The sequence below is a fragment of the Onychomys torridus genome, chromosome X, assembly GCF_903995425.1.
Source record: "Onychomys torridus chromosome X, mOncTor1.1, whole genome shotgun sequence".
Classification (NCBI taxonomy): domain Eukaryota; kingdom Metazoa; phylum Chordata; class Mammalia; order Rodentia; family Cricetidae; genus Onychomys; species Onychomys torridus.
Window position 1 is genome coordinate 46,539,885 of NC_050466.1, and position 25,708 is coordinate 46,565,592.

The 25,708-nt window shown below is 37.0% G+C and overlaps 1 protein-coding gene across 1 annotated transcript in view; it reads left to right on the forward strand.

The window, feature by feature from the left end:
- Positions 1-361: 361 nt before the first annotated feature.
- The window catches only part of Aff2 (AF4/FMR2 family member 2), a 599,435-nt gene continuing 574,088 nt past the window's right edge, over positions 362-25,708 (forward strand). Inside the window, exon 1 of the mRNA XM_036174712.1 lies at positions 362-903. Coding sequence (XP_036030605.1) covers positions 857-903 — 47 coding nt within the window. The 5' untranslated portion in view covers positions 362-856. The remainder of the gene's footprint in view (positions 904-25,708) is intronic.

Here is a 25,708-nt window from a genome sequence, read left to right on the forward strand (position 1 = left end):
AGAATACCTAGGCAGGGACCACAGGCAATGGCAGCAGGGTTCTTCCCCTCCCTTGGAGCAGTTTGTACATTCTTTTCTGATGGCAAACACTACATCCCAGTGGTAGGTTGGGGGTAGGGGATGTCCCATTCAGCTAGCCTACATTCTGGTCCTGTGAGACTCCCTTCTGTGTCCCTGTAACCTCCTCTGGGTCCTGGGCCAAGTCTGAGTCTTCAGCTCTGCAACTGCCCCCATCAGCTGATTTTGACAGAATGGGGGGAGGGGGGAGAGTCTTGGAGCACCGAAGGGCGGGGCTAGCCCCTGCCAGATCTACTGATGATAACGTGTCTGCTCCGTGTCGCGGCTTTGAGCTGTTCAGGCTCCGCCCCCTGTGAGTGTGTAAGTGTGTGCTGCGCCTTGGCTGCCGCCGCCTGTGCAGCCGCCGCCTGTGCAGCCACCGCTGCCGCTGCCACCCTGGCTGCTGAGCCGCGCCACTGCCACTGCCTCACTCGCCCCCGCCTCTGCCGTCGCCACCCGCCCGCAGCCTTCTAAGCTGGCGGCCCAGGCAGCCCCAGCTTTAAGCGGCCACAGCCGCAGCCTGGGCGCGAAGCTGCGGAGCGAGTGGACCTGAGCCGGCGGTCAGGCGCTTGCCTGCCTGGTGCCATCGCCTTCGCCGTCACCGCCACTGCTCGGGAGCGCAAGAACAGATACCCCGGGCGCTCACTGCTGCCGCTAATGCAGCCCGAGCACTTTTAACCGGGCGGGAGAGCCAAAGAGCCACGCAGCCGACTACAGAGAGAGCCGCTCAGCTCTAGCCGCACCGACACGCAGAGAGCAGGGACAGACGGCCGCAAGCCGCCGCCGCCTCCCGGCCGCTATGGATCTATTCGACTTTTTCAGGGATTGGGACTTGGAACAACAGTGGTAGGTGTTAAAATTTGCTTTCTCTTTTGATGAGCTGGATCCCCTAGTCTGGTCTGGGCTTTTCGCCTTTGTTAAGAGGAACCAGAGCTGTTGTGGGGGGCGCCCCAGACACCCTCCCACTTGCTTCAAGACACCTCTAGCTTTGGCTTCAGTGACTCCTTGGTAGGAAGCTAGGATGGGGGGAGGTGCAGGGACAGGGAGGGATGCCAGCAAAAACATCCCTTTGCACTCCAAGTCTAAAGAGTTGCAGCTGGCCCATAGCAGATTCCGTGCCACCCACCCGCACGACCTCAGGGGCTTTTCTCGACAGTGGTTTACTGAGTAGGATTCAATCTGAAATGCTTCAACTTTCCAGTTATCAGTGCCTGCAGCCAGTGGCGGGAGAAAAAGCGACAGCCAGGTACCCAGAGGCCACCCTCAGCTTGCTTAGCAGCCACCGCCCACACTGTCGCCACCTCCTTCTCTACTTGGAAAAACATGGGTCCAAAACCTTCCCTAAAGCCTATCCAATCTAAGTTCCTCTTCTCAGAGCAGCTACTTCAGGAGCCACTGAACTAGGGACCTCTGGCCCAATTGGCGTTAGCGCTAGGCTTTCACGATGACGGGTGTTTGAAGTTGGCCCCCCAAGTCTGTAGCTCTCAAGTCAATGCACATTTAATTAGCCTCTGAACCCCTGTTGGCCTCCCAGTGGGAGGCAGTCTTAGGTTTGTGTAATGGGCACACAGCTAGAATTCCAAGGTTTAACAAAATATTCTAAAGTTGCAGTGGAGAGCTCTTTAAAGATGGTGCAAAGGTGACTGGGGGAGGGGGTCAGAAAGTTGTTCCTCTGTGTGGTGTGCAGGCGCGCACTACATACTGATCCTCAGATCTATTAACTTTAGAAAACTTCACCCTGTACTACAAACGTCATCGTCCTTTGTCACATTTTTTTTTTTTTTTTAATTTTCCCTTAAGCCCAAGTATTTCCATGAGGAAGGAGGCAGGCATGACTTTGAATGACACCCTTAGCTCCTGCCCTTTAAATGGAGTGAGAATAATCTGTAGTGCCCACCAACAGTTTGAAATCTTTTGCAATGTTTCAAACTACCAGCTGCTGGCTATGAATGCTGGCATTTTTGCAGGGATTTCCATTGTCAGTGCCATGTTTTAGGCAATTTCCTTCTTTAAAAAGGGTCAGATGCTTGGCCAATAGCTTCATTATGCCGCTCATGACTGCTTCAGTTGCAAACCCAAGATACCTTACATTTTATTTTATAGCAATTCTAAATAAATATTTGAATATATCAATATTAATCTATAGATATTTTCAAAACAGTGGAATTTTGTGAGCTGTGAGGAACCCATCCTACAACTAAAGAATTTATTCTTATTAAAAGTAAAAAAAATCCTAAAATTATTGCTCAATTTAATATTATATTCCTGTATACAACGTTTACTCTGCTTTAGTAATTTATTTTACTGACAACTGATAACCACAACATTATTATTTACATGCAATTTGTCTCATATGTGCTTTAGGTAACAATTTAACAAACATTGTTATAATTGATTTCAGGGGTTAGATGAAATTTTAAACATATACTAGGCATTAGGTTTCAGAATATATACACACACAAATATTATTGTTTTAATTCCAGGTGAATATTATAAATGCATAGCTGAATATTTAAAGAGGGTGTGAACCTTTCTGCTTAATTTCTGTTTTTCAGGAACATGTGTCACTGTTTCCCCTTTAGAGATGCTATCTATTCTTAAGGAAAATACAAAACCATTTTCCTCTTGATCTGTAACTATGGCACATCCATTTTAGAGCATGCTGATTGATTTGACTATTTGGTTGATGTGATAGAAAATACCGATGAAATGGTTTAACATATCTGCATAAATAAACCTGCCTTCTCCTGTATCCATGGTCCAGGACAATTTCTCCTTCTTATTGCTTGGTTATGAAGGACAAGTTTTCTTATGAATCTGTGTCTATAATTATTTGTGATGTGGTTGTACTTCTGTATTTTAAGCACCTATATAGAGAAAAGAAACACAAATATGACCATGGTGTATGAACTTAAAAGCTTCACGTTATTATTAATGCTAATCTATATATCCTTCAAAATGCTTTGGACATCATGAGAATAACAGTTATATGTTTGTTTTATGTTTTCTTCCATTTTGTGAAAATAACTAGAGGCTTAAAATGACAATAGGCACTACTACAAGTATATAGAAGACAGACAAGGGGAAAAGGCATACAAGTTAAGGAGCTCATTTGCATTAAACCTATTCTCTTGTGAAATAGCAAACTTAGAACTATTTCTATGATACCTCTACCTAGATATCTATCAATAAATGCATCAGGAGTGGTATAAAAATAAATAAAACAACTTATTTTCCTAAGCTTAATGAAGAATGGCTGCACATAAGCAGGTATATGCATTATTTACAAACACTTGGCTATGGTAAATAAAAAATGAGTGCCCATTGATAAACATAAACTTGTGTTAGGACAAACGTGCACTCAAAAGATGGAGTATGAATGATGCTGTGATGTGCAGGAATGTGCAGTATCTGGGAGTGTTCATATGCCTTACAGAGTGTATCACTGGATTTTACAAACTACATTGGTATCTTAATGGGTCATGCTCTAGAGTTCATTAAAGGGCAAAAGCTCAAGTTCTTTAGGATTTCTTAATTTTGCATGAGCAATGTTTACCTGAGTTGGAATTTAATATGAAACATTCTGTGAAAGGAAATGAAAGGAAAGGAAAGCACAGATGTTTGTGGCTGCCAAATACATTATCTTATCTTTTTAAAAGAAGGAATAGAGATATGGGGGGAAGAAGCATAGTTCATGCTTTAAATCATTGCATTGATTTGTCCTTGTTAATAAAGTAAATTAATTTTTAAGGAATCTGGAGATCATGTCACTAGATTTGGACTTCTCTATCAGCAACAACAAAGTCATTAGTATAAATGTAAAAGCTTAAAATTGTACAGGTTTTTCTATCCCATAAATACCTAACTTCACAGTATTAAGTGCTGCTTTGTGGCATGCCAAATTTCTTTTTGTGAGACATCTTTTTTTATTAAAAAGAAAATGTTCATGGGGGAAATATAAAGAAACAAATTTTAAGAACAGAAAAGTGAAAAGTTCCATGATAGTAAATCAACAATATTAAAATCTCAGGGAAATATGTTGTTAAGTGATTGTAACAGTGGCCTGATTTTCACTGCAAAGGACTGCATCAGTTGTTTATAGATTTTATGTGATGTCTCACAAGTAGCCTAATTAGAGACAAGCTTGAAAATGGGTATTTATACAGGAAGAGACTTAAACTCACTAAACTGTTATATAAATAGAAAGTTCAAAGGTCTATGTGAAGCTGTCAAGGCTGAGAAGGGGCCATGTACCAGCCAGGCTTCTTCTATTTGGATTAAGGCAGCCCCCAGGGCCTGCTCCACCAGCTAACACTTTACCAAGTTTTCTGGACTTTGTGGGGGCTGGAGGAGGGGACCTGCTTTTCAGACAAAAGTGAACTGTTCCAGCTCCAGCCATGCATGACCTATACCATAGCAGCCCATCTGCCTCCACCCATTCCCATATTCCAAATAGGTCCTCTGGGGCTTCCTTAGCTATAGTCCACCAGAAGAATGGAACAGGACTATTTGTGGGTAGGAAAGTGTGGGAAATAGGGATTACAACCTTCATCATGCTGGGTCTACTGGAACATCACTGGGAGGGGGAAGTGTCTCATTTTCTTTAAGGCCTGTATGTTCACAGGACTTCTGTTCTCTGCTGTCATCCATTGATGTTTTTCTCTTTATACTCTGATGCATTAAAAAGAAACTCACTATAGTTGGTGTTTTTACCTAGTGTGATATGCATTCTCTAGTATGCTTGAGTATTCACTCATCAAATCATTTTAGATACAGTGTTTTAAGGAAATGTATAAGGAGGAGAGATTGAAAGTGGTAATACAAGATCCCCTCTACAACATCTGGATATCCCTGCAAAGAATTAAAGCTGTCTCAGTAAATCTTAAAAGTTACATCAATTGGACAAAGAAGAAAATTATTTCATGTTAAAAATCAGTTCAATGATATATGAATTGTTTTGTTTATGGTTCAGTTGAGCATTTAACAACTTTAAAATACACAAATCAAGATAGAAAATGACTGCCTCAACATGAGTCAGTCATTATAGACATTCATGACCTTCCAAATATTTAAACAATTTTTTTATAGGTGAATAAAATTATATTGTATTCAAATATGTTAATTAATGTTAGATAGAAATGACTTAAATGTGTTGAATCATTATTTTATGTCAATTGTTATTAAATGTGACTATTTCTTGTGTGTCATATTTGCACATATTTAACATAACTTTAAAATTCTAAAAAAATCCAATGAAGTGACCATCTGGAGAACAATAAAGAAGCTGCTTCCCTAAGAACTTGTAACTAGGTCATACTTCAAAGGGGTCAATCGTCATATACTAGATTAACTTCTCATGTAGACAAAACAGTTCAGTGATTACATTTTTCCCTTTTAATTTTGTCTTTTTGTGGTTGCTATGAGATAGAGGAAAAGCAACTTACAAAACAACATATTCACTGACAAGTGCAAAAACTGTGCTGCAGATTAATGAAGTCAAGAATTGAACTTGAAGAAATTATTTTGAGGACATGCACAAGTGCAAACGTTTGTGTGTGTGTGTGTGTGTGTGTGTGTGTGTGTGTGTGTGTGTGTGTGTTTCAGCTGCAGTAGAACTTAGCTATTCATTCATTTTGGGAGGCTCTATACTCCATACATTCAATACTCAACCTCACCCAATCTTTCCAACAACTTTCTGCAATATGCTGTCTTAAGATGATAGTTATTTTCAGGAATGTCAGCTACTTAGTAATGCAGGTCAGATTTCACCCTAGATAAAGCAAATCCCAAGGATATTTTCCCAGAATATTTCCAACAAGTTCATTGCTATTCCATATGCAATATCCTTTTTATCATTTTGAGTCAGAAATTGCCAGAGTTGTTCCCATTTTACTGATGAGCAGACTGAATTATAGAGAGGGTGTACACCTTATCCAAGCACACACAGCCTGGGGGACATGGTCAGAAAGCCATATCTTCCAATTCCAAATTGGACACCCTTCCACAAAACCTAATTTACTGTTAATTTATTGTGTGTGTTGGGGATATTTATCTCTCACAGAAGCAAAGGGATTGAATTGTGTATATTACACTTATATAAGAAAAATACTTGTATAATCACCATGTACTTGACCAGCCACGGAACTCTGATTTTCTCTTTTAATTAAAAAACAACTTATGTATTATTGATACTGTCCCTTGATATGCTTGTCTTTTTTCCTTCTTAATAACATGTATTAGTTGTGGGAAATAATGTTTTTATGGCAATTTTATGCATGGACACATTTTTTTACCATAATCAATCATCTCATTCCCAGTTACTTCCATGAATATCTTTTTATGGACATTTATAAGTATTAACACATGTATGTATATATCAACACATTTTCTTGAGTACAGAATACTGAAATTATAGTTGTGATATGCATCTATGTACATCTATGTGTAAGTATTGGTATAATTAACACCATTTTCAAAGGAAGAAAATTGAAGTTCAGAGAGGTTAAGTGACTTGCTGAAGTTTACACAGTAAGTGAATGGTTAAATGAAATGGTGTTGATTGCACTTTTCATTGCTTCACAACTGTTACATTAAGGAATTTATGTTTAAGATCCTCATTGCTTCCTAAATGATGGTGTATTACTCCCCACCCCATTCATCATCTAGCATTGTTCCTTCCCATCAGAGGTACTTGATAACAATCTGTTGATTTACATTAGAGCCATACTAGGCTCAAAGACTATTCCATACAAATGCATATCTTTCAAAAATAGTTGTTTAATAACTCCATGAGATAATACTAGCCTCTGCCTGCATCGTGCTGTTTTAATTATTCTTATTCCTGTCAGGTCTTTTAGCAGACTGATCATTTTTGATAATAATAAGAAAATGTAATAGTTACAGAAAAACTTAATAGGAAAGACAAAAATAGATACCGTGCTATGGGCCCATCCAACTTTTAAACATACAGTTTCTATGAAATCGAAGATATGTTTAGCACTGAAAAAAATCACAAAGGAGTACTTTTTAAAGCATGAGGCTATAGGAGACTGTGTTATTGTATTCCAGTCCGTATGGAGAAAGTTAAAGAAGAATGTGTGACAAAAATTTGAAGAAGAGATGAGTGTTCAGAGGGTTGGGATTCCTTCAGCTTTCCTTGAGTTTCACCCTTTATGACTTGTATTTCATCATGAGAAAGCTATTTTTCTACTTAACTGTAGCAGATCTAAACCATAAATTATTATGACTATTAAACAAAGGTCCAGCACTAGCTTTGTCTAATGTTAAACTTTTATGTTGTACTTCAATGAAATTTTATAAGCTTGTTCACGGCATGTCACATTATGGAGAAGGTGATGTTCTGAATTGTTGAATTTCTAATTCTTTCAATGACCTTGGCTACTAACTTGCTAACATCTACTAACTTGCTGGAATGAGATAAAATTGTCCATGAGCTTAAATAAAATGTTGTGATTTAAAGAGAGTTTGAAATAACACTATAGACTAAATCTGATTTTGATTATGGATTGCTTAAATTATGGATTTTAATGGACTATACTTGTGCATTGTTTCATTGGAAAAGGAATATCAGCTAGATTTATGTAATCTTTCAGTGTGCTCTGCAGTAAGCAAGTAATGGTATATAAACCATACATTGGGGAATATGCTAAAGAAGTAGGCTTTTTTCATCCCAAGCTCAAAATCTTTGTTTATTCTTCAGCATTCCTTTCTGGACCAAAAACTCACTTCTATCCAATAAAGAATGGTTTGTTTTGTTACATTTCTAAAGAATAATTATCAGCATCATTTATCCTCCTCTATGAAAGCTGATCTCAGGAACAGATACTGTTTCTCTTGGAGCCAGAAAATTTCTTTTGGTAGGCAGCATATCTCCTTGAATTAGAGTTGAAATGGATTTTTCTTAAATATAAACAACAACAACCAACCAGAAACAATGCACTATTTGTCTTATAGCAATGTTGAAACTATAGTTTAGGCTTTAAAAAACATTGGAAGAAGTTTTCTGGGAGTGATATCTCCATCATCTTTGGATTTTTGGTTTGATCAAATCAGCCTCTCAGAAGGAGCATGTTATGAGGTCAGTTTAACCTCCAGACCATGGCAACATGTACAGGATGACCTAACTATCTGTTGAACAACATAAAAAAATGTAATCACATGGGCTTTATTTCCCTCTCCAGGATGTCAGTCAACTAATTTTTTGAACAAATTAATTTTCCAAAGGGACTGATTGTTTTCATGCCAGGTCGGCACAGCCACAGTAACTAAATTAAATTCAGTATGATGGATGTCTCTGATGAAGTGCCATGGAGAGGTCTCATCAATTAGCTATTATTTATTTGCTGGCAAAATGCTTGGCTCTGGTGCATAGATATTAATCAATTCCTGGAACCTACTGTTTCAAGGCTAGGGGGCTCCTTAGAATCCTTTGGTCTTGTATCTACATACTGCAGACAAGGAGACTGAGACCCAGTATGGTAAAGTGACTTTCCTAGTCACTCTGCTGGTGTCACTCCCAGTAGCAGATTAAAAGAATGTAAATGGCCTCTATTGCATTAGAGACCTAACACTGGAATACAGATTTAAATGTAGAGAAAAGTTGTGGTACAGGCCTGTAACTTAAAGAGGAATTTACAAAGACCTACTGTAGGTGAAGCAGTCTTCATTTGGCCCATGAAATGCTTTAAGTACTTTTAACAGTGTCTGAGGAGAAATGTAGTGGCTAGCCAGGCTTTGTAGTACATTCCCATAATCCTAAAGCAGAGGGATTGCAATGCTAGCCTTGGCTACAGATTATGACCCTGTTTAAAAAACAACCAAACAATCAAACAAAAATAGAATAGTAGAATAGTAGAAAGTTGCAGTATGTAGAAGGCCTAGAACACCAAGAACTCAACATGAAATTACTGATGTTGAACATAGAGTTACTTCCTTTGATGCACATTTATCTCACAACTGCCAGAATTCTGTTTTGCTGTGTAGTTGCATACTCTTAACACCAATTACCATTTGATGAAAGATGACCATTAAACTTATAAAAACTATTTTATCTGTCTGAGCTGTGAAAACATATATGCAATTATTCGAAGAAATACTAAATGAAAATTTGTTTTCCTGAAACCATTAAAAGAAATGTTTGTAAACTGACAACTGGCCAAATAACTGTTTTCAAAAGATGTGTATACCATAGCTTTTTAAATACACACAGATATATAAATTCTTTTTATTTTTTATCATTTTCTGAAAAATGATGCAAGTTTTTATTTGGAAGTTGTGTAGCAAGATTTCACTTTCTGCATTTCTTTACTGTCCCAAAAATGTAAGCTATCATACCATCTGATTGGTGATTCCATGAGTATTTATGATTGAACATCAAATAATTCTGTAGTTATTTCATTATTCATATATTGACTCTATATCTAGCGAACATCCAGATAGGCACATCTTATCTTGCAGGTTCCTCTCTCTTTCCAATTCAAATATTGTTGCTCAATCTTTTCAAGTTCTCCTCTTCTGTGTTATCATAACTGAATACACTTTTGTCTAGACTGCAGAATACTTTCTCACTTTCTTGATGTCTTTGTTTGCCTGTGTTCTTGTGCAGGATGAGAACATGCCTTTTTTTTGTATTTCTAGTGCTTGCTCTAGAGTAATAATTTCTCAGTTCAGAGTAGACCATCATGTATTTACTAAATTCAGTCAGTCATTGAGATAGGTCTTCAAAATAGTAAATCTGGGTAGGATAGTAATACTACTGCTATTAATAATACTGAGAGGAAAATGAAAATACTAATTCCCTATGTGACAGGCTATGATTTATGTTGTCTGACTTCTCTATTTTACACTGTACAAAATTAGGGTACAAAGGATTAGTGACTTAATGCACAATCTAGTGAATCTTTAGCTACCATGTTAATCCACAATGATTCCCTGGGATGGATGTATAATAAAGCAATCCTGCTGATGAGCTTTTGATGATCATTTTGAAGTTTTTTTAAATATAAATTAGCTTTGGGTTTAAATTCATAATCAAATATGAGGCACAACTAACCAGGTATTTAGTCCAAGGAGAAACTCATGATTCTGTTCCTCTTTGTTATTTGCAGTAAATTTTGGGCTTGGGGAGAGTTTACATTGGTCTGTAAACTTGAACATAATTCAAACATCAGAACTGAACTCTGTAGTTAGAGTTTTCCTGCCTGGCCCAGTCAGGACAAATCTCTCTCACCCGACAGTCCCATAGATGCTCAGAACCAACCATGTAAACACACAGAAACTTACATTGTTTATAAACTGTATGGCTGTGGCAGGCTTCTTGTTATCTACTTCTTCTATCTTAAATTAACCCATTTCTATTAATCTATACTTTGCCACATGGCCAAGCAGTTTAAATAATATAAGCTTCTGTATGATTATTTTATAAGTGGGTTGTGGGACCGTGGGGGCTTGGTGGAACCTGGAGAGAAGCTCTCCAACTACAGAACTCAACAAGGTGAAAGATTCCAATTTTCTCCAATACATGGAATCATAACTTATTCATACTAAGTGTTTAGTTACACTTTTTGTGTCCATAAATTGATTATTGTACAATAACTTGCTTCCTACTTTATGTGATCAAATTTGTGAAGAGGTAATTCAGAGGTGTAAATCTTGATTTTAAAAGAAGAGTACAAAAGTTTACAGTCCACAGATAGGTATAGGAAGTAGAGAGAGATGTTGTTTTACCTTTAGTAAGTGTTTTTTTTTTCCTGAATTATTATAAATAAAATGTTCTTTATATACATCTCACTTGCAAGGACATTTGATGACAATTCATTGTTGGCAAACAGAATCTATATAAAAATATGCTTAGTCTATCAGATTTCTAATTTTATATCTAGTATTTTCTTCTGATAATGTATAACTACATCCAGTATCATAGTATTTTATGGGGTAGCGTTCCAAATTTTAAATAAAGTGCCTTTGGCTAAGGCTCAATAGAAGCATTCTTGCCTAACATGCTTAGGGATCTGAATTCCATGGCTAAAACTGAAAAAGAAAACATGAAATTCAGGAGGGAAGGAACAGGAAGGGTTGAAAGAAGCAAGGAAGAAGCAGGAGTGGTGTAGGTATAGCATTCTTGTATGACATTGTCAAAGAAATTTAAATATAAGAAAAATTATACTTTGGAAATGTTATATCATAGTTAAAAGCATTTTAGTGTGTTACCATCACTGAATTAAGGGTCATGTAGTATAAAGGGAGCCAAATATGCCTTGAACTTCTGCTGAGTGATTTCTCTACACTGAACCAGATGCTGTTTTTATATTTTTCCTGTTTGAGAGGCTAACCTAGGATTTGGGTTTTGCAAACATATATTTTTAGATGGAACAGATCTTCTATTTATGACTCTGAAGGATTCAGATGACAGTTTCATCTCGAAGATGTGCAGAAAAGTTTCCATGTTTTGATTCTTAAGAACTCTGTAGGATGTTTTCACAATCAGGGAAAATCACAAGAACAAAAGGTGCATTAGGTCATACCCCACTAAACAAACACCCTAAAAGATAGGTGCTTTTAACCCTGAGAAACTGAAGATCAGAGAGACATACACTGTCTTCCACAAGTTCACACAATTAGTAAACTGTAAAAGCCTGATTAAAGTGCAGGTTTCTTGGAAATGTTGCCTGTGTTCCTGTCACCTCCTGCCTTTGCAGATGTGTAGTTGATAAATTAGTTTGACGTAATAAGATGATTTTTAGAATCCCCTAAATCCTTTTCACAGTCTAAAATTGAAGGTGATAACATGTAAGTCTAGAAGACAGCCAGAAAGAGGAAAGGTGATGAGGATATCTAAGAATTTTAGTGGCTCTAAAACACCCATCTGGTTAAATTAACCAGATGTTAGAGGATATAGTAAGAAGGCAGTTAGTAAGTACTTAATGACATTTTAAATGGAGATCAAGCACATGCATAAGTTAAAAATCTTGCAGACATGTGCAAGAGCCATGGCATTCACCTCTCTCCCTTCAAAAGATGCAAAATGTTAACCATCTTCCTTTTGCTACAATTAGACTCTGGCTTTTCTTGTTTGGTTTTGTTTTAAAATTCTGTGACAATTTAAACTTCAATAATGCAAATATATTCAGACTGCAGGTTAGAAAACTTCTCATTAAGAATGACGAAGACCATTGCCATTGGGTTCTGATTATGATCTTACCCAGAAATTACAATGAAATGCCAATGCACAAACTAATGCCATTGAAAAATGTATGCATTACACCCTTCTACCCCAAAGGCTTTTGTATACACTTGCTGTGACTCATATATTTTGAACAAAGAAGAGAAATTTGATGAACTCAAATGGCTTGAAAAAGTAAAGTGAATTCTAAATGTAGATTAGTAGCAAATGATGACAGCCAAGCCAGCATTGCCTCAATTGATCAATTTATAGGGATGCTGGTCAATGATTTTAACCAACAGCTATGCATAGTAGACTCCTAATGGAATATGTCTTTTAAAATTACATAAAGTATGGCATTTGATTTATTTCAGAGTTTCTCAAAGCTCAATTTTAACTTCATACAAATAATGCATTGGTCACTCAGGTTAAATGACACATTGAATAAAGTTGTGATTTTTATCTGCCTCTCATAATCTGATTTTTAAAAAGATTTCATCTGTCTTTGTAAATTATTCCTATCCCCAGTGCTTATAGGTAGAGTAAGATTTTTATGACTACTATTTGCTTTCCCACTCAATGACACCAGTTTATCGAGTCCTTTCCTTTCCTCTAGGTTTCTGTGGTATGGAAAAAAGACTCAAATTTTATGGATAATATTAAGAATTACCGTACCTACAGATCTAAGACATGGATGTTCTTACTATATGTTTAATTTTGATATTTTGCACATACTATTATAAAACAAATATTCTAAATTAACAGCAAAAAATTCACAAAATGTGAATTACCAGGAACCACAAAATTTTGCTGAGATCCACAACAGCTCACCATGAACAGTCATATCCCTGACCCCAAGCTGGGTGGGGTCTTCCTTGTGTTGTAAACGTAACAGTGGCTGCTACAGAGGCAGACATCCCTCTGAGCCTTTTCTTGTCACTCTAAATATGACTGTAATATTAGGACGTGGTAATTTTTATACTTTAATCATTTGTTGTTTCCATCTTTTGTTAGATTCATTGCCTTAATGGACTAAGAAAAGGTAAATTTGTCCTTTCAAAAAATTTTGAAATGTGTCTAGCTTGTGCTCACATACTAAAAATGAAAAGCTATTACATTAATAGTTGTATGGAAATATGTGGGTTTATTTTTTAAGAAGATATAAAATACACAGTTCTGAAAAAGTTCATAAGAGTTCAGAGACATCACATATCTCTTATATTTTGGTTGTGAGCCTAGCCTTTAATGGCTGAGCCATCTCTCCAGCCCCACATAACTCTTAAAACATAAGGTAAATGATGAAAGAAGGAGTAAGTTTCCTTAAATTGAACATAATCATAAAAAAAATCAAGGAAAAGCAATATATTCTACAAAATTTATGAGAGGTTCCTTTTTGAGTGGGGAGATCACAAAGCTTGACAACCCTCAATGCATCTGGCCTGGCACATTCCTGTCTGTAATGAGAACCTTATGGGGCACAAGGCCTTGGTTTTCTTAGGGAGGGCCTGCTTCCCAAGGGCATCGTAAATGATATACAAGTCAGAAACTTCATGGCTCATGGAATTTCTCAGAATGACTTCAGGTCATAAGATGGGATAATAGGTCTTCCTAATAAATCTTCATGGAATTTTGACTAAGTCACACTATTATTACCATTCTTATATTGTTACAATTATAGGAATTGGAGGGGGAATGACAATGATTACAAGACTTCACAGAAATAGTCCAAAGTCTTGGGGTAATTGTGATTCTTATTCTGATCTGAACACATTTGCTTATCAGTGATGACAACTGTAGTATGAATCTTAAAGGTACTTGTTGATAAAAACAAACCTGAGGCCAGTTATTGGGGTGAATGCTGGAAGATCAGAGACACAGAACAAGCCACAGCTATCTCACCTTGCTAGTTCCTCAGGTGATCCTGTTTCCTCAGGCTGGAAGCTTCTGAGTCCTCCTCCACATGAATCTCAGCTGAACTGTGTTGCTCCAAAGCCTGAACGCTTAACCAACCAAATGCTTAACTAACTACATGCTTTACTCCTTTAGTTCCTGGTCCTCAGGCCTTATATACCTTTCTCTTTCTGCCCCCACTCCCTGGGATTAAAGGTTGTGTTTCTGGGATTAAAGGCATGGGTCACCATGTTTAGCTGTTTCTAAAGTGGCCTTGAACTCTGAGATCCGCTAGCTCTGCCTCCCAAGTGCTGGGATTAAAGGCGTGTACCACCACTGCCCAACTTCTGCTATGGCTTACTCTTCCCATTTTCTAGCCACCATTTTTGGCTTTGTTCTTGTGGCTGTCTGTTCTCTGACCCCAGATATGTTTATTTCGGGGAACACACAATATTTCAGGGAACACAATACCACCACAGACAACCAGATACCATAAAGGTTAAACACTAGGAATGAAAAGATGAATACTCAGAGACCAGAAGTGAAGAAAAAGTGCACCAAAGTGAGGGTTATTTATTCTCTTATGACTCATCTGTCTTCTTTTCTCTACATGCTGGAAATCTTTGGTATTGAACTTACTTGTGAATTTGAGTCTTCTGTTATATGATGTGTGGCATTGAGATAGGTGATATATCATAAAATATATCTTTGTAAGTGTATGTTTTTCATATATTTTTTAGCACCTGCACATATTTTTGCTATAATTTTATTCTCAACAATAAAAACTTCCAGCCATGATGGTGCAAGTTGATGCTAAGGGTGAGAAGTGGGGAAATTTCTAATTTGAGTTGATATATGTAAGTTTGAATCTGTAATGTGTTGTTACTGCCTCCTTTGTGAATTTCAAATGGCCTTGTAGACAAGCCTTACTGTTCCTTCTAAATACACAACCCTCCCTTCTTTATCACCTACTTACCTCTTTCACTGTCTTGAAAATTCCTGACATTTATTTTCATAAACAACGTAATTGTGGGGATATTGTGTCTCCCAATATATTGTGTACCCTAAGAATCTTATCTGGGGTCCAAGAACAAAACAGCCACTAGATAGACATAGAGACCAGAAAATGGTGGCACACACATCTTTAATCCTATTCTCTTCAGCGGCAGAAATACATCTGGATATCTGTGAGTTCAAGGCCACACTGGAAACAGCCAGGCATAGTGACACACACTCTTAAACCCAGGAAGTGATGGCAGGAAGAAGAAAGGTATATAAGGCATGAGAACCAGGAACTAGAGTATAGCTGGAGAGTTTCTCTCCAGCTCCCGCCAAGCCCCAGCAGTCCTGTGACCCACTTATAAAATAAACACACAGACTCTTATATTATTTAAACTGTTTGGCCTAATGGCTCAGGCTTCCAGCTTTTACATCTTAAATTAACACATTTCTATAAATCTATACCTTGTCACTGGCATCTTCACATGTTCCTTGTCATGGAAGAAGCTGGGTGTATCTCCTTTCAGCCTTCCTATTCCCACAATTCTCTTCTCTGCTTGTCCCACCTATACTTCCTGCCTGGCTACTGGCCAATCAGCATTTTATTTATACAGAGTGATATCCACAGTACTAGAGCCCTTTTTAAGCTTTTAGCTTTCAATAGCAATTCAGCTGATGTCTGTTCAGAAGGAGGACTCAGAGGCTTCCAGTCTAAGGAAATAAGATTAACTGAGAAGTTATTGATGTGATGTTATCTGTGGCTTTTTCTGCTTCTCTGATCTTTCAGCATTCACCCCAATACCTGGCTCCAGGTTTGTTTTTATTAATAAGGCCCTTTAAGATTCATGCTACAACCTCATAGTCACTGTTTCACTAGTGTCCTGAGATATTTCTAAAAGCATTGGGAAAATATAGCCTATGACATCAGCATCATTTTTCTGGTCTATCATGCTCCTTTTAATCATATTTCTTACTTCGGATAAACTTGCAGAGTTTCTTCTACATTTTGTTGGATGCTTACACCACATATTTGACAGATATCATCACTGTCTAAAGGCCATTTAACTATTTTTTCTTATTTACTGTCTGTACATTGTATGAGGAAAACATTTAAAAGGCTGTAGTGATTGGAGGAGCCTATGCTGAATAACTGAAGAGATTGGACAAAATGAAACATTATGTTAGAAGAAAATAAGCAATTTTTACCTTTCATAAGCTGATTAGGAAGAGATGATGAACAAATTTCTCTGTTTCCTCACTGGGGATAAAGTGGAAATAGCGTATTTAGGAGACAGAAGCCTTTAATATCCTACAAATTGCTTCACTGTATTCTGAAGTTCAGGTACAAAACCATGACTCATGTGATTTATGATCCATCTATTAAAAAACAGAGGTGGCTTGAATTCAAATGGTTGAATTATTAAACTTGAATTTTTAACTAAATAGAAAGCACTGGATATTCTAGCTGTATTGCTATGGAAAATTAAGATACACTCATTTATATTTCTAATGTTTACAATAAGACTGAATTTTCATAGACAAAGGATCATCAAGCATTTTTAACTACAGTACTGATATATATTTCTCCTTTGTAATTTAACAAGAGAATTAGGACTCTCTACTAGCCAGTTTTTCCATGATGATAATTTCTGTCAAAGAATTTCTAAACATTCTTATTAAATAAGAAACACAGAGACAAATATAAGGGTCAAAGCCATAGAGATCATAGAAATATTAATAGCCACCCGCTAACTTTCCTCACCACGCCACCGTAGCTTTCCCCTTAGAAAATCAGCCTCTTCCTGTCTAACCTGTCCCTTTATTGCCTTGCTGTTCTGCCTTCTCACTAGCTCTACGCCCAGCCACTTCACTTACTCATTAATGCCTGTCTATACTGACCTCCAGGTCTCTATGGTTGGTACTGGGACTAAAGGCATGTGTCACCACACTTGGCTGTGTCCTTGAACACAGAGAGACTCTGCCTGTCATGCAATCAGATGAAGGGCATGGGCTACCACTGCCTGACTTCTGTTTATGGCTGGCTATGACCTCTGATCTCCAGGCAAACTTTATTTATTAACATGCAAATAAAATACCACCACATTTCAGCACAAATAAAATATCACAATAAATTTCCTATTCAAAATGTGTAATGTTAAAATCAGAGAAGTTATAAAGGTATGAAAAGATTGACGATCACTTGTCCTGAAACTATGTGAAGTAATTTCAGTTGGTTGCAGGCATAAAAATAAATGCAGCTGTGGCTCAGTTCTGATGCATTGTAGGTGGCAAAGAAGTTAGAAGTCCCTACTGGACTTGTCATTAGTGGTTCACATAGTTTCACAGTATTGCAGAGCTTTCAAACTGTAAAGGTCATTAAAGAGGTTAAGAGGTAGGCCAGATCTGTTTTCAGCCTTCCTACCAGCAGTTGGGCATCCAGCTTCTAATTCTCAAGGCAGCTTATTTCTTTCCATCTGGGCAGTTCTGAAAGAAATTGAGTTTGGTTTTGGAAAAAAGTCTAAAATCTTCATCAGCTTTGCTCTAGTGGTACTGCAGAACAATCTAAGTTCTTTTGTTCAAGGTGCCTCCCCAGGATCTGTGGGCAGGTGCCCTTTCTGCATTCATGAGTGTTCTCATTGATAAGGAAAAAAATGTCCTAAGCCTGGAAAGACTTGAGACCCCTCTGGATGTGTGCAGATGGAAGGTGGTTGCACTATTTTTCCTTAAAGGCTAATAGATCGACCACTGTGTGTTCAGCTAAACTTGGGATGAATAGCATGTCTCTACTACTTTCTCTGAAGGCAGCCTCCTTCCAGATTGTGTCCCCTCTAGTTGTCATGGGAGAAACCAGAAGAGTAATCTCAAGCCCTGATGCTTCCTGCAAAACTGTATATGTATGTCAGCATAACTGTATACTTGGGAGACAATAGTGGCTCCCAAAATTAAGGTGTTGCTATATACCACATACTAATCTGTACAATTTGCACATGCAAACCCTGCTAAACTTTTCAGCGAAATAGTACACATGGTTACTATTGCTACTTTGATATCAATGCTCAGAAAGAATAACTCATTAGCTCAAATTCACAGAAGTGGATAATAGACAAGTTAATATTTGAGCCTTGACTCTATAACACTGTACTGTGATGTGGCTTCCCAGAGATACAATTTGACATGTTGCTCCTCATTAACTACATCTTAAAATGCTACTACTTGGAAATTATAAAAGCTGTGCTTCCTTGGTGATGATTATCCTTCATCCTGCAAGATCAAGATTGGGTTTCAAGTCCCACCACTCAGATACTACAGTCTCAAGTAGTGACATTCACTTTATAGTCCATAATGCACATGATAGTCTGGATTAGGATGAATGAAATACCAAGTTTAATACCTACCAAATCTGAGAATCAGCATTGCCTCATTTATTCACAACCTGTATCATGGGCTAGACACAAGATATATCACAGTAACTTTTATGTGATTGCCCCCTGATTGTCAAATAATTTTACAAAATAACAATGAAAGTTTGGCAGATGTCCTATGTTTCTTTAAACCATTCAAGGTCATGCATAAGGATCCTTCTGGTCACAAAGCTTATGGCACTATAAAATGATAAAAACATATCGTGTGGAGCTGGAGAGATGCCTCAGAGGTTGCTAATGTGTTCTTCTCTCATAGAGAACCAGAATTTTGTTTCTATCATCCACATTGGGTGATTCACAATAACTCCAGCTCCAATGGATACAATGCCCACTTCTGGCTTCCACAGGCATTTGCACACATATGCACACACAAAGAGAGACACTCCTATGCACATAAATTAGAAGAATTCAATCATAAAGCCAGAGATATCCCAGTCTACCCAGCTCCCTTAAGCACTACTACCCTGATAAACTCATAGTTGAAATTTATGTGACTGATCAGCATGAGAGAAAAAGAATCATTGGGAACCATAGAAAACAATTTCCAAAAATTCTATTCCAAAAGGGCTGGAGTAATTAATCATATGTGGAAATTTGTGGCATGAGGAATCTGGCTTACTTTTGTGGCTGCCAGAAGTCAAGGCTGATTTAATGTTCCTTGAATGGTTTTATCAGTGTCTAGTGCTCACTTTTTTTTAACTTGCTGTATAAGAAGGATCTGAAGTAAAAATCTAGCCCCCATGATATTGTTGGTTATTGCAATCTTTCAGTCATTACTTTTGCTTTATTATCAATGAGTTATTAGAAACCCATGAATTCATCCTTACAATATTGATTTTTTTTTTTTGCCAAAGGGGTTGATTTCTTCCAGAGATCTACTTTGTTGATAAGTGTAGATGACAGATGAGAGCCTTTGTGATGAGAATTTTATTGTAGTTAATTGGACTGCAGCTTGTTATATTTGACATGGTGGTTGTCTTCTGTGATAGAAATAGTACATGACCATGTGTTATTTATTAAATCAATATTCTCTTTGCACTGCCATAAACAATAACCCTATCTGTGCTTGATTACTAATGGAGAAAGGAAGGTCTGACTCTATATGTTTGGTCACTTTCCTTTTGAGTGGAGGTTACCTAGTGTTTAAGGTAGAGGAGCACATATGTCTTTTGTTTAAGGAAAGACTGTATTTCCCTATCAGAAATGCTGTTAAGAGGATTCCTGTAGCTAGAGTTTTTCTCTCCAAGTCCAGCTAAGCCCCATCAGTCCTGAAGCCCACTTATAAAATAAACATACAGAAGCTTATATTATTTAAACTTTTTGGCCTAATGGCTCAGGCTTTTTGCTAGCTTGTATCTTAAATTAACCCATTTCTATTCATCTATACTTTGCCATGTGGCTTGTGGCTCACCAGTAGTTTACACCCTGCTCCTCATTGTGGTGGCTGGCAGCATCTTTCTACCTCAGCCTCCCTGTTCCCAGAATTCTCTTTTCTCCTTGTCCTGCCTGTACTTCCTGCCCGGCTACTGGCCAATCAGTGTTTTATTTATTAACCAGTCAGAGCAACATATTTAATATACAGAATATCCCACAGCATTTCCACTTTTCTTTTTTTCAAAAAGGAAGGTTTTAACTTTCACATAGTAAAATTACAGATAACAAAACAATCTTTAAGCAAGAAGTACAGTTACACTATGTAGTCTATATATAATATCTAGTCTATTTGTATTTGGCAAAATTAAGAAAGATATCTTATCTATCCTATATTTGTGAGTCTAAGGTTTCATATCTAACTTACCTTTTTATCATAACTAAGGAAATTATAACTATCTAGTCTTCAACTACATCAAAGACCTCAGAAGGATATAATATTACCTGAGAAATGGGAGAAGGACACAAGCAAATTTTGGGAGTCTTGCAAGAGTAGACAGAGACAGCTGCCAGCCTGGACAGTCATCCAAAGTTCTTTTGTAAATTTGGGGCATCTGTCTTCAGCCTGCAGGGCTAGAGTCTCTCAGTCATTTTTCTCTGTGTCCTGTAGAATGTCTGGCAGTTTCCTCTGTGAAGCAGGAACCCGAAGGACCATTTTGTCAAGCAAAGATTAGCGGTCACCTTCCTATGGGTCCTGTATGTCCAATCGATACATTTCAAGCAGTCCATTAAAGAACAGTTTCTTGCCCAAACAGCTATTTTTGCCAAGAAGAAGATAAATGCCATACAGAGTGTCTTTGATGCCCACCCATCTCTGAAGTATTTCCGGTGCTGCTAGGAGCAGATGTGTCTCACTGTCCAGAAAGTCTAAATTTTTAAAACATTTTAAATGCCATATTTTGTAGGTCTTTGAAGTGTTTGAAGAGTACTTATCTAATTGAATTATATCTATGTATACCTAGAAAAAAACTATAAGTTTGTCTATCATAGAAGACTAATTATTAATCTGTATATCTTAATTATCCATTACAATCTAAATAAGTTACATAAACATAATACCTCAAACGAGAATATATATATATATATATATATATATATATATATATATATATATATATATATACAGTATAACAAAATTAAGTTCAAACTTTTATCAATAAACTAAATCCATAGCAATGTAAAACATTTTAAACAAGTTGTTACTCTTTAAAAGTAGGTTCATTAATCTATCCTTTCATCCTATCATGTCTAAACTATCTATCCCCCTATCTTTAGAAAGAGATTGCATTTATAATCAACCTGTTTTAAATAAAAATTTTGGTTTTTCTCTGTTCCACACCAGGATATGGGACAAAAGAATATTTTTTTTTTAGCAATATATTTGGATTTAGAGAAGGAGTGAGCCAATTGCTGTCCAGGTAGCAGTATGTAAAGGCAGCAAGATGTAAAGCCATGGAACACGTGGATACACATAGATTAACAGAAATGGGCGGACTATAAGAGTAAGAGCTAGACAATGGTAGGCCTGGGCTAATGGCCAAGCAATTTAAGTAATATAAGCATTTGTGTGTTTACTTTATAAGTAGGCTACAGGACTGCCAGTGCTTGGTGGGACCTGGAGAGAAAAACTCTAGCTACTGATTCCAGCATTAAGTAAAGATTGAACTAGATCACTTTTGAAGTTATTTAAGTCACTGAATTTTCATAATGCTTTTTAACATCTCATTAGGGAAAAGCTGCAGTATCAGCCATTTTTAGTTGTGACTCTCAAGTTTGAACTTATCAGAAAATAGTACACAAATAATATTAAATTCACTTGAAATTTTAGAAGTAGATGACTTGCAATATTTTGCTCAATGAGAGAGTTTAAGGTGGAAAATAAGAAAAACATTATTGCAGTATAAATATAGCAAGCAATGAAATTAGTATTAGTCTAACAATTCAAAATTAATTTATCCATGAAAAATTAAAAACATTAGTACTGTGGACCTATTTATAGCCTTCTTCTATATTTTGTTTCATTTGTGAGCTTAGAAAATGGACCCTATCAATTACTATCACCTCCTAGTGATATTTTAATGACATCTTATGTAAATTATGGTAGTGTAGCTTGTCACTGCTCTCCTCCTAACCTGACACGTTGTCACTTCCCTAACATTGTGCAGGGAACTATTCTCCATCTGAGTACTGGTATGCTTCTTAGAAGACAAATATTCTTCAAGTATGAATTCAGATAGTTATAGTCTCATAATGGAGAATATATGTTTCTCTCCCTTGTATCTACCCACTTTTCGCATGTGTGTAGAATAAAACTTGAATATCTTAGTCTTCTTCGTTATACCACATTGGAAGACAGACTTTCTGTGTATTCAGAAAAATACCCAAGCATCTTACTCTTCTTTGTTGAAACACTTTGGAATAAATATTTTAATCTTTGAAAACATTCTTGGTGAAATCACTTGCAATGATTTCTGACTCAGTTTCATTTATAATAAATATGTTCCATTCATGTATACATGAGAGTTATACAAAGCAGAGGAAATTACATGCAAAATGAAATGAGACAAAATGAGAGAGCTTAAAAATTCAGAGAATTATTTCAACTCTTCTTTGTACCTGTGAACTAAGACACATATATGCATGTAGTATCAATTAAAGACAGTAAAATCATCAATTTCAAGACCTGGTAAAGTAAGGTATTAGTAATGATTTTGCAAATGTATGCATACATTAATATGTTGTTATATATACACCTGCCTGGTCACATGTATGCATGTGCATATACACATGTAAGCATGCATTTGTTCAACTGTTGCTTTTAAGTTCTAGGCTTTGGTGTGAACTTTTAAAATTTATGGTTCTGATACCTCATCCCACCTGTATTCTTCCCCATATATACAAATATGCTTTCTTACTATTAACCATTTTTGTCTTGTTGGGAACTGTCTTATTTAAACAAATTATTTTATTCTTTTATTTTAAGCATTACTGTATACAATAAAGCAATCAATGCCAGCTTCTCTAAGCACTTGTGCACTTACAGGGAAAAATCATGTAACATCAGCTTACATTTTAGATGCATTAAAGAATGGACCTTTAATTATATATTTCTAAAACCTATAAAATGTATCTCTGCCCACAATAGACACACCCAACTGAGCTATGGGCCTACTACTCTTTAGACTTTTCAAACACTTTTGGGTTTAGCAAATGCATGTTGTGTGAAGCCCTTCTTTCCCCTATTTAATTTGAGACCCCTGTGCATGTGAAGGGAAATATAATCCATATGTTTCTGATTCATTTACATTGATCATCAAAATGTTGTTTTGTAGAGCCATTTGATGTTCTGGAAGCTAGAGTAGAATTTTTTCTTAAATCAGCTTTTACAAACTTTCCTTACTACACCCCCTCTATTTCCCATCAGAAAGTCTGATTTTACAGAGGCTAAACAATTCAAAATACCCAACAGGACTTAGTTTTTAATTGTTTAAGCAGTGTATGTCAGAGGGTCCCAGGTGGTGGGTAGAAGGCTCCCACATTTCTATATGCTGGCCTAACTATGCTCAGTAGTTCATATTCTCTTGGTTATGCTTACTACTGCTCCAGCTGTCTCTACTTTGCATGCAATGAAATATATTTTCGAGTAAATGTAACAGAACAGGGAATTTCACCCTGTTAACCAAATTTTCAATGAACTCTGCATCAAAGACAGGCAACTTTCATAATTTGCTATCTGTAGGGGGGAAAAGTCTTAAATAGTGAATAACACTCTTTATCATGTCTTCTATTTTAGTCATTAAATCTCTGTTAAAATGTTAATCATTTTACCTACAGTTACTTATTTTCTTCTTTAATAAGGAATCTGATATACAGTAATCAAGAGCATATTTGAACAAGTTCTTTTATTGTGGCTGGTGGCTCTGGCCTGTTTCCTTAAGTAATTTGTTTATGGTTGCATTTACAAAGCCCTTTGACAACCCCATTCTGTAATGACTCAGACACTGGCCCTGAGAAGAGGTCTTTGTGTGGAAGTCAAACAGACTAGCAAAGCATAAAGAAGGCTAAGTTGAGAGTGGCCAGTTCTCAGTGCATGACCTACTATACATTGAAAGTACACTTAGAATCAAATCTTCCCCAAAACTGCTGCCTTCTCACATGAGTTTGGCTTGAGGAAAACAGTCAAGAGTTCCAGTCATGAGTGTCAGTGGATCACTTCTGAAAGGCAGCTAAAATGGTAGTTTGTCATCATTTTTGCATCTTATGATAATAGGAAGTCCTAAGTACAAACTCAATACAACCTCTAGTAATTACTAGAATTAAAGATGTATTAAAGAATAACTCAAGATAGTTTCACAACCTGAAAAGAAAAAAAATGCCTCAGTTTTACAAAATGGGTTTGTTTTAAAAATAATTGTCTACTTTCTATAATTAACATTGAAGCAAGTTTTATGTAGTATTGTTTGGGTTATTTAGATATAGACCCCATGGTCTCATACTGTTTAAGAACACATTAGAAGCAAATTACACTGCATAGTTCATATACTTACATGTGAGTGTGTCTATGGATTTCTATGTCAGTATATCACCACACATTGAATTTTCCTAATGTAAATACCAAGGGCTCAGTGACAATATAGCTTCTCTCATCTGGTGCAACATGGACTAACAATGAGTATTTCAGATCAGAGTGGACTTGATTGTAAACTTATTTTTATACCATGTGAATGTGTGAATTCAATGTAAGAAAAGGAAGAAAAACAAATTTTGTATGAGAGTCTTGACTGGATTTAAAAGGCATGGTGCCTGGGAAATGGGCCTGGTATTCTGCAAGGACACTGCCATCCTCTCCATTCACATCAATGATCTGCATAGTTCATGCCATTGCCAGGTTAGGATAACAAATAGAGAAAGGGCTCCCAATGAAACCTCTGCAAGAGCGCGCATTTGTCATCATATTGCTGAAAAGCCAAAGCCTTTGCCTCCTCTCTGATGGCTACCCAAGGATGTGCAGCTGTCTGCACTGTACCCAGTGTATTCCAGCTTGCTTTTGGGTTCTTACAAGCTCCCTGCTATTGTTTACAAAGTATGCCTTGAAAAACTTCTGATGCAAAATAGTCAAATCACGGCTGTTGTATGCTGGCCACCTGTCCCAATGACAAGAGGAAACACTGGTTGCCCATACTTGACTTGAAATCTTCAGTTCTTCTCCAAGGATTGCAGGTGCATGGCTGCTATATTTAACTGTGTGGGCTGTCACAGAAGCACTTGAGAGTGTTGTTGAATGCATTTGTGTGAGGCAGAATGATCAGCTTTTGCTTCCTATCCTTCTGGTGATAAAAACAATTCCACACAATTTGAATTCTCTTTTTCCCTTTTATTAAGAGGATGGAGTGTGTTTTCTTGCTCATATAAACAAGCATAGATTATTTCTACAAAGCGGCAGTGAGCAAAGGCTTTGGAGCAGTGATTCTCAACCTTCCCAATGCTGCAATTCTCATGCTGTGCTGACCCTAACCATAAAATTATTTTCATTGCTACTTCATAACTGTAATTTTGATACTGTTATGAATTGTAATATAAACATGATATGCAACCCCAAAGGGATCACAACCCACTGCTTTGGAGGCTAGCTTGTGTTCTTTCCTGCTTGGGGAACATGTTGCAGGAACCTTTTCAGTTTCTTCAATACTTTACTATTTACATTCAACGGCAGTTACACTATAAATTG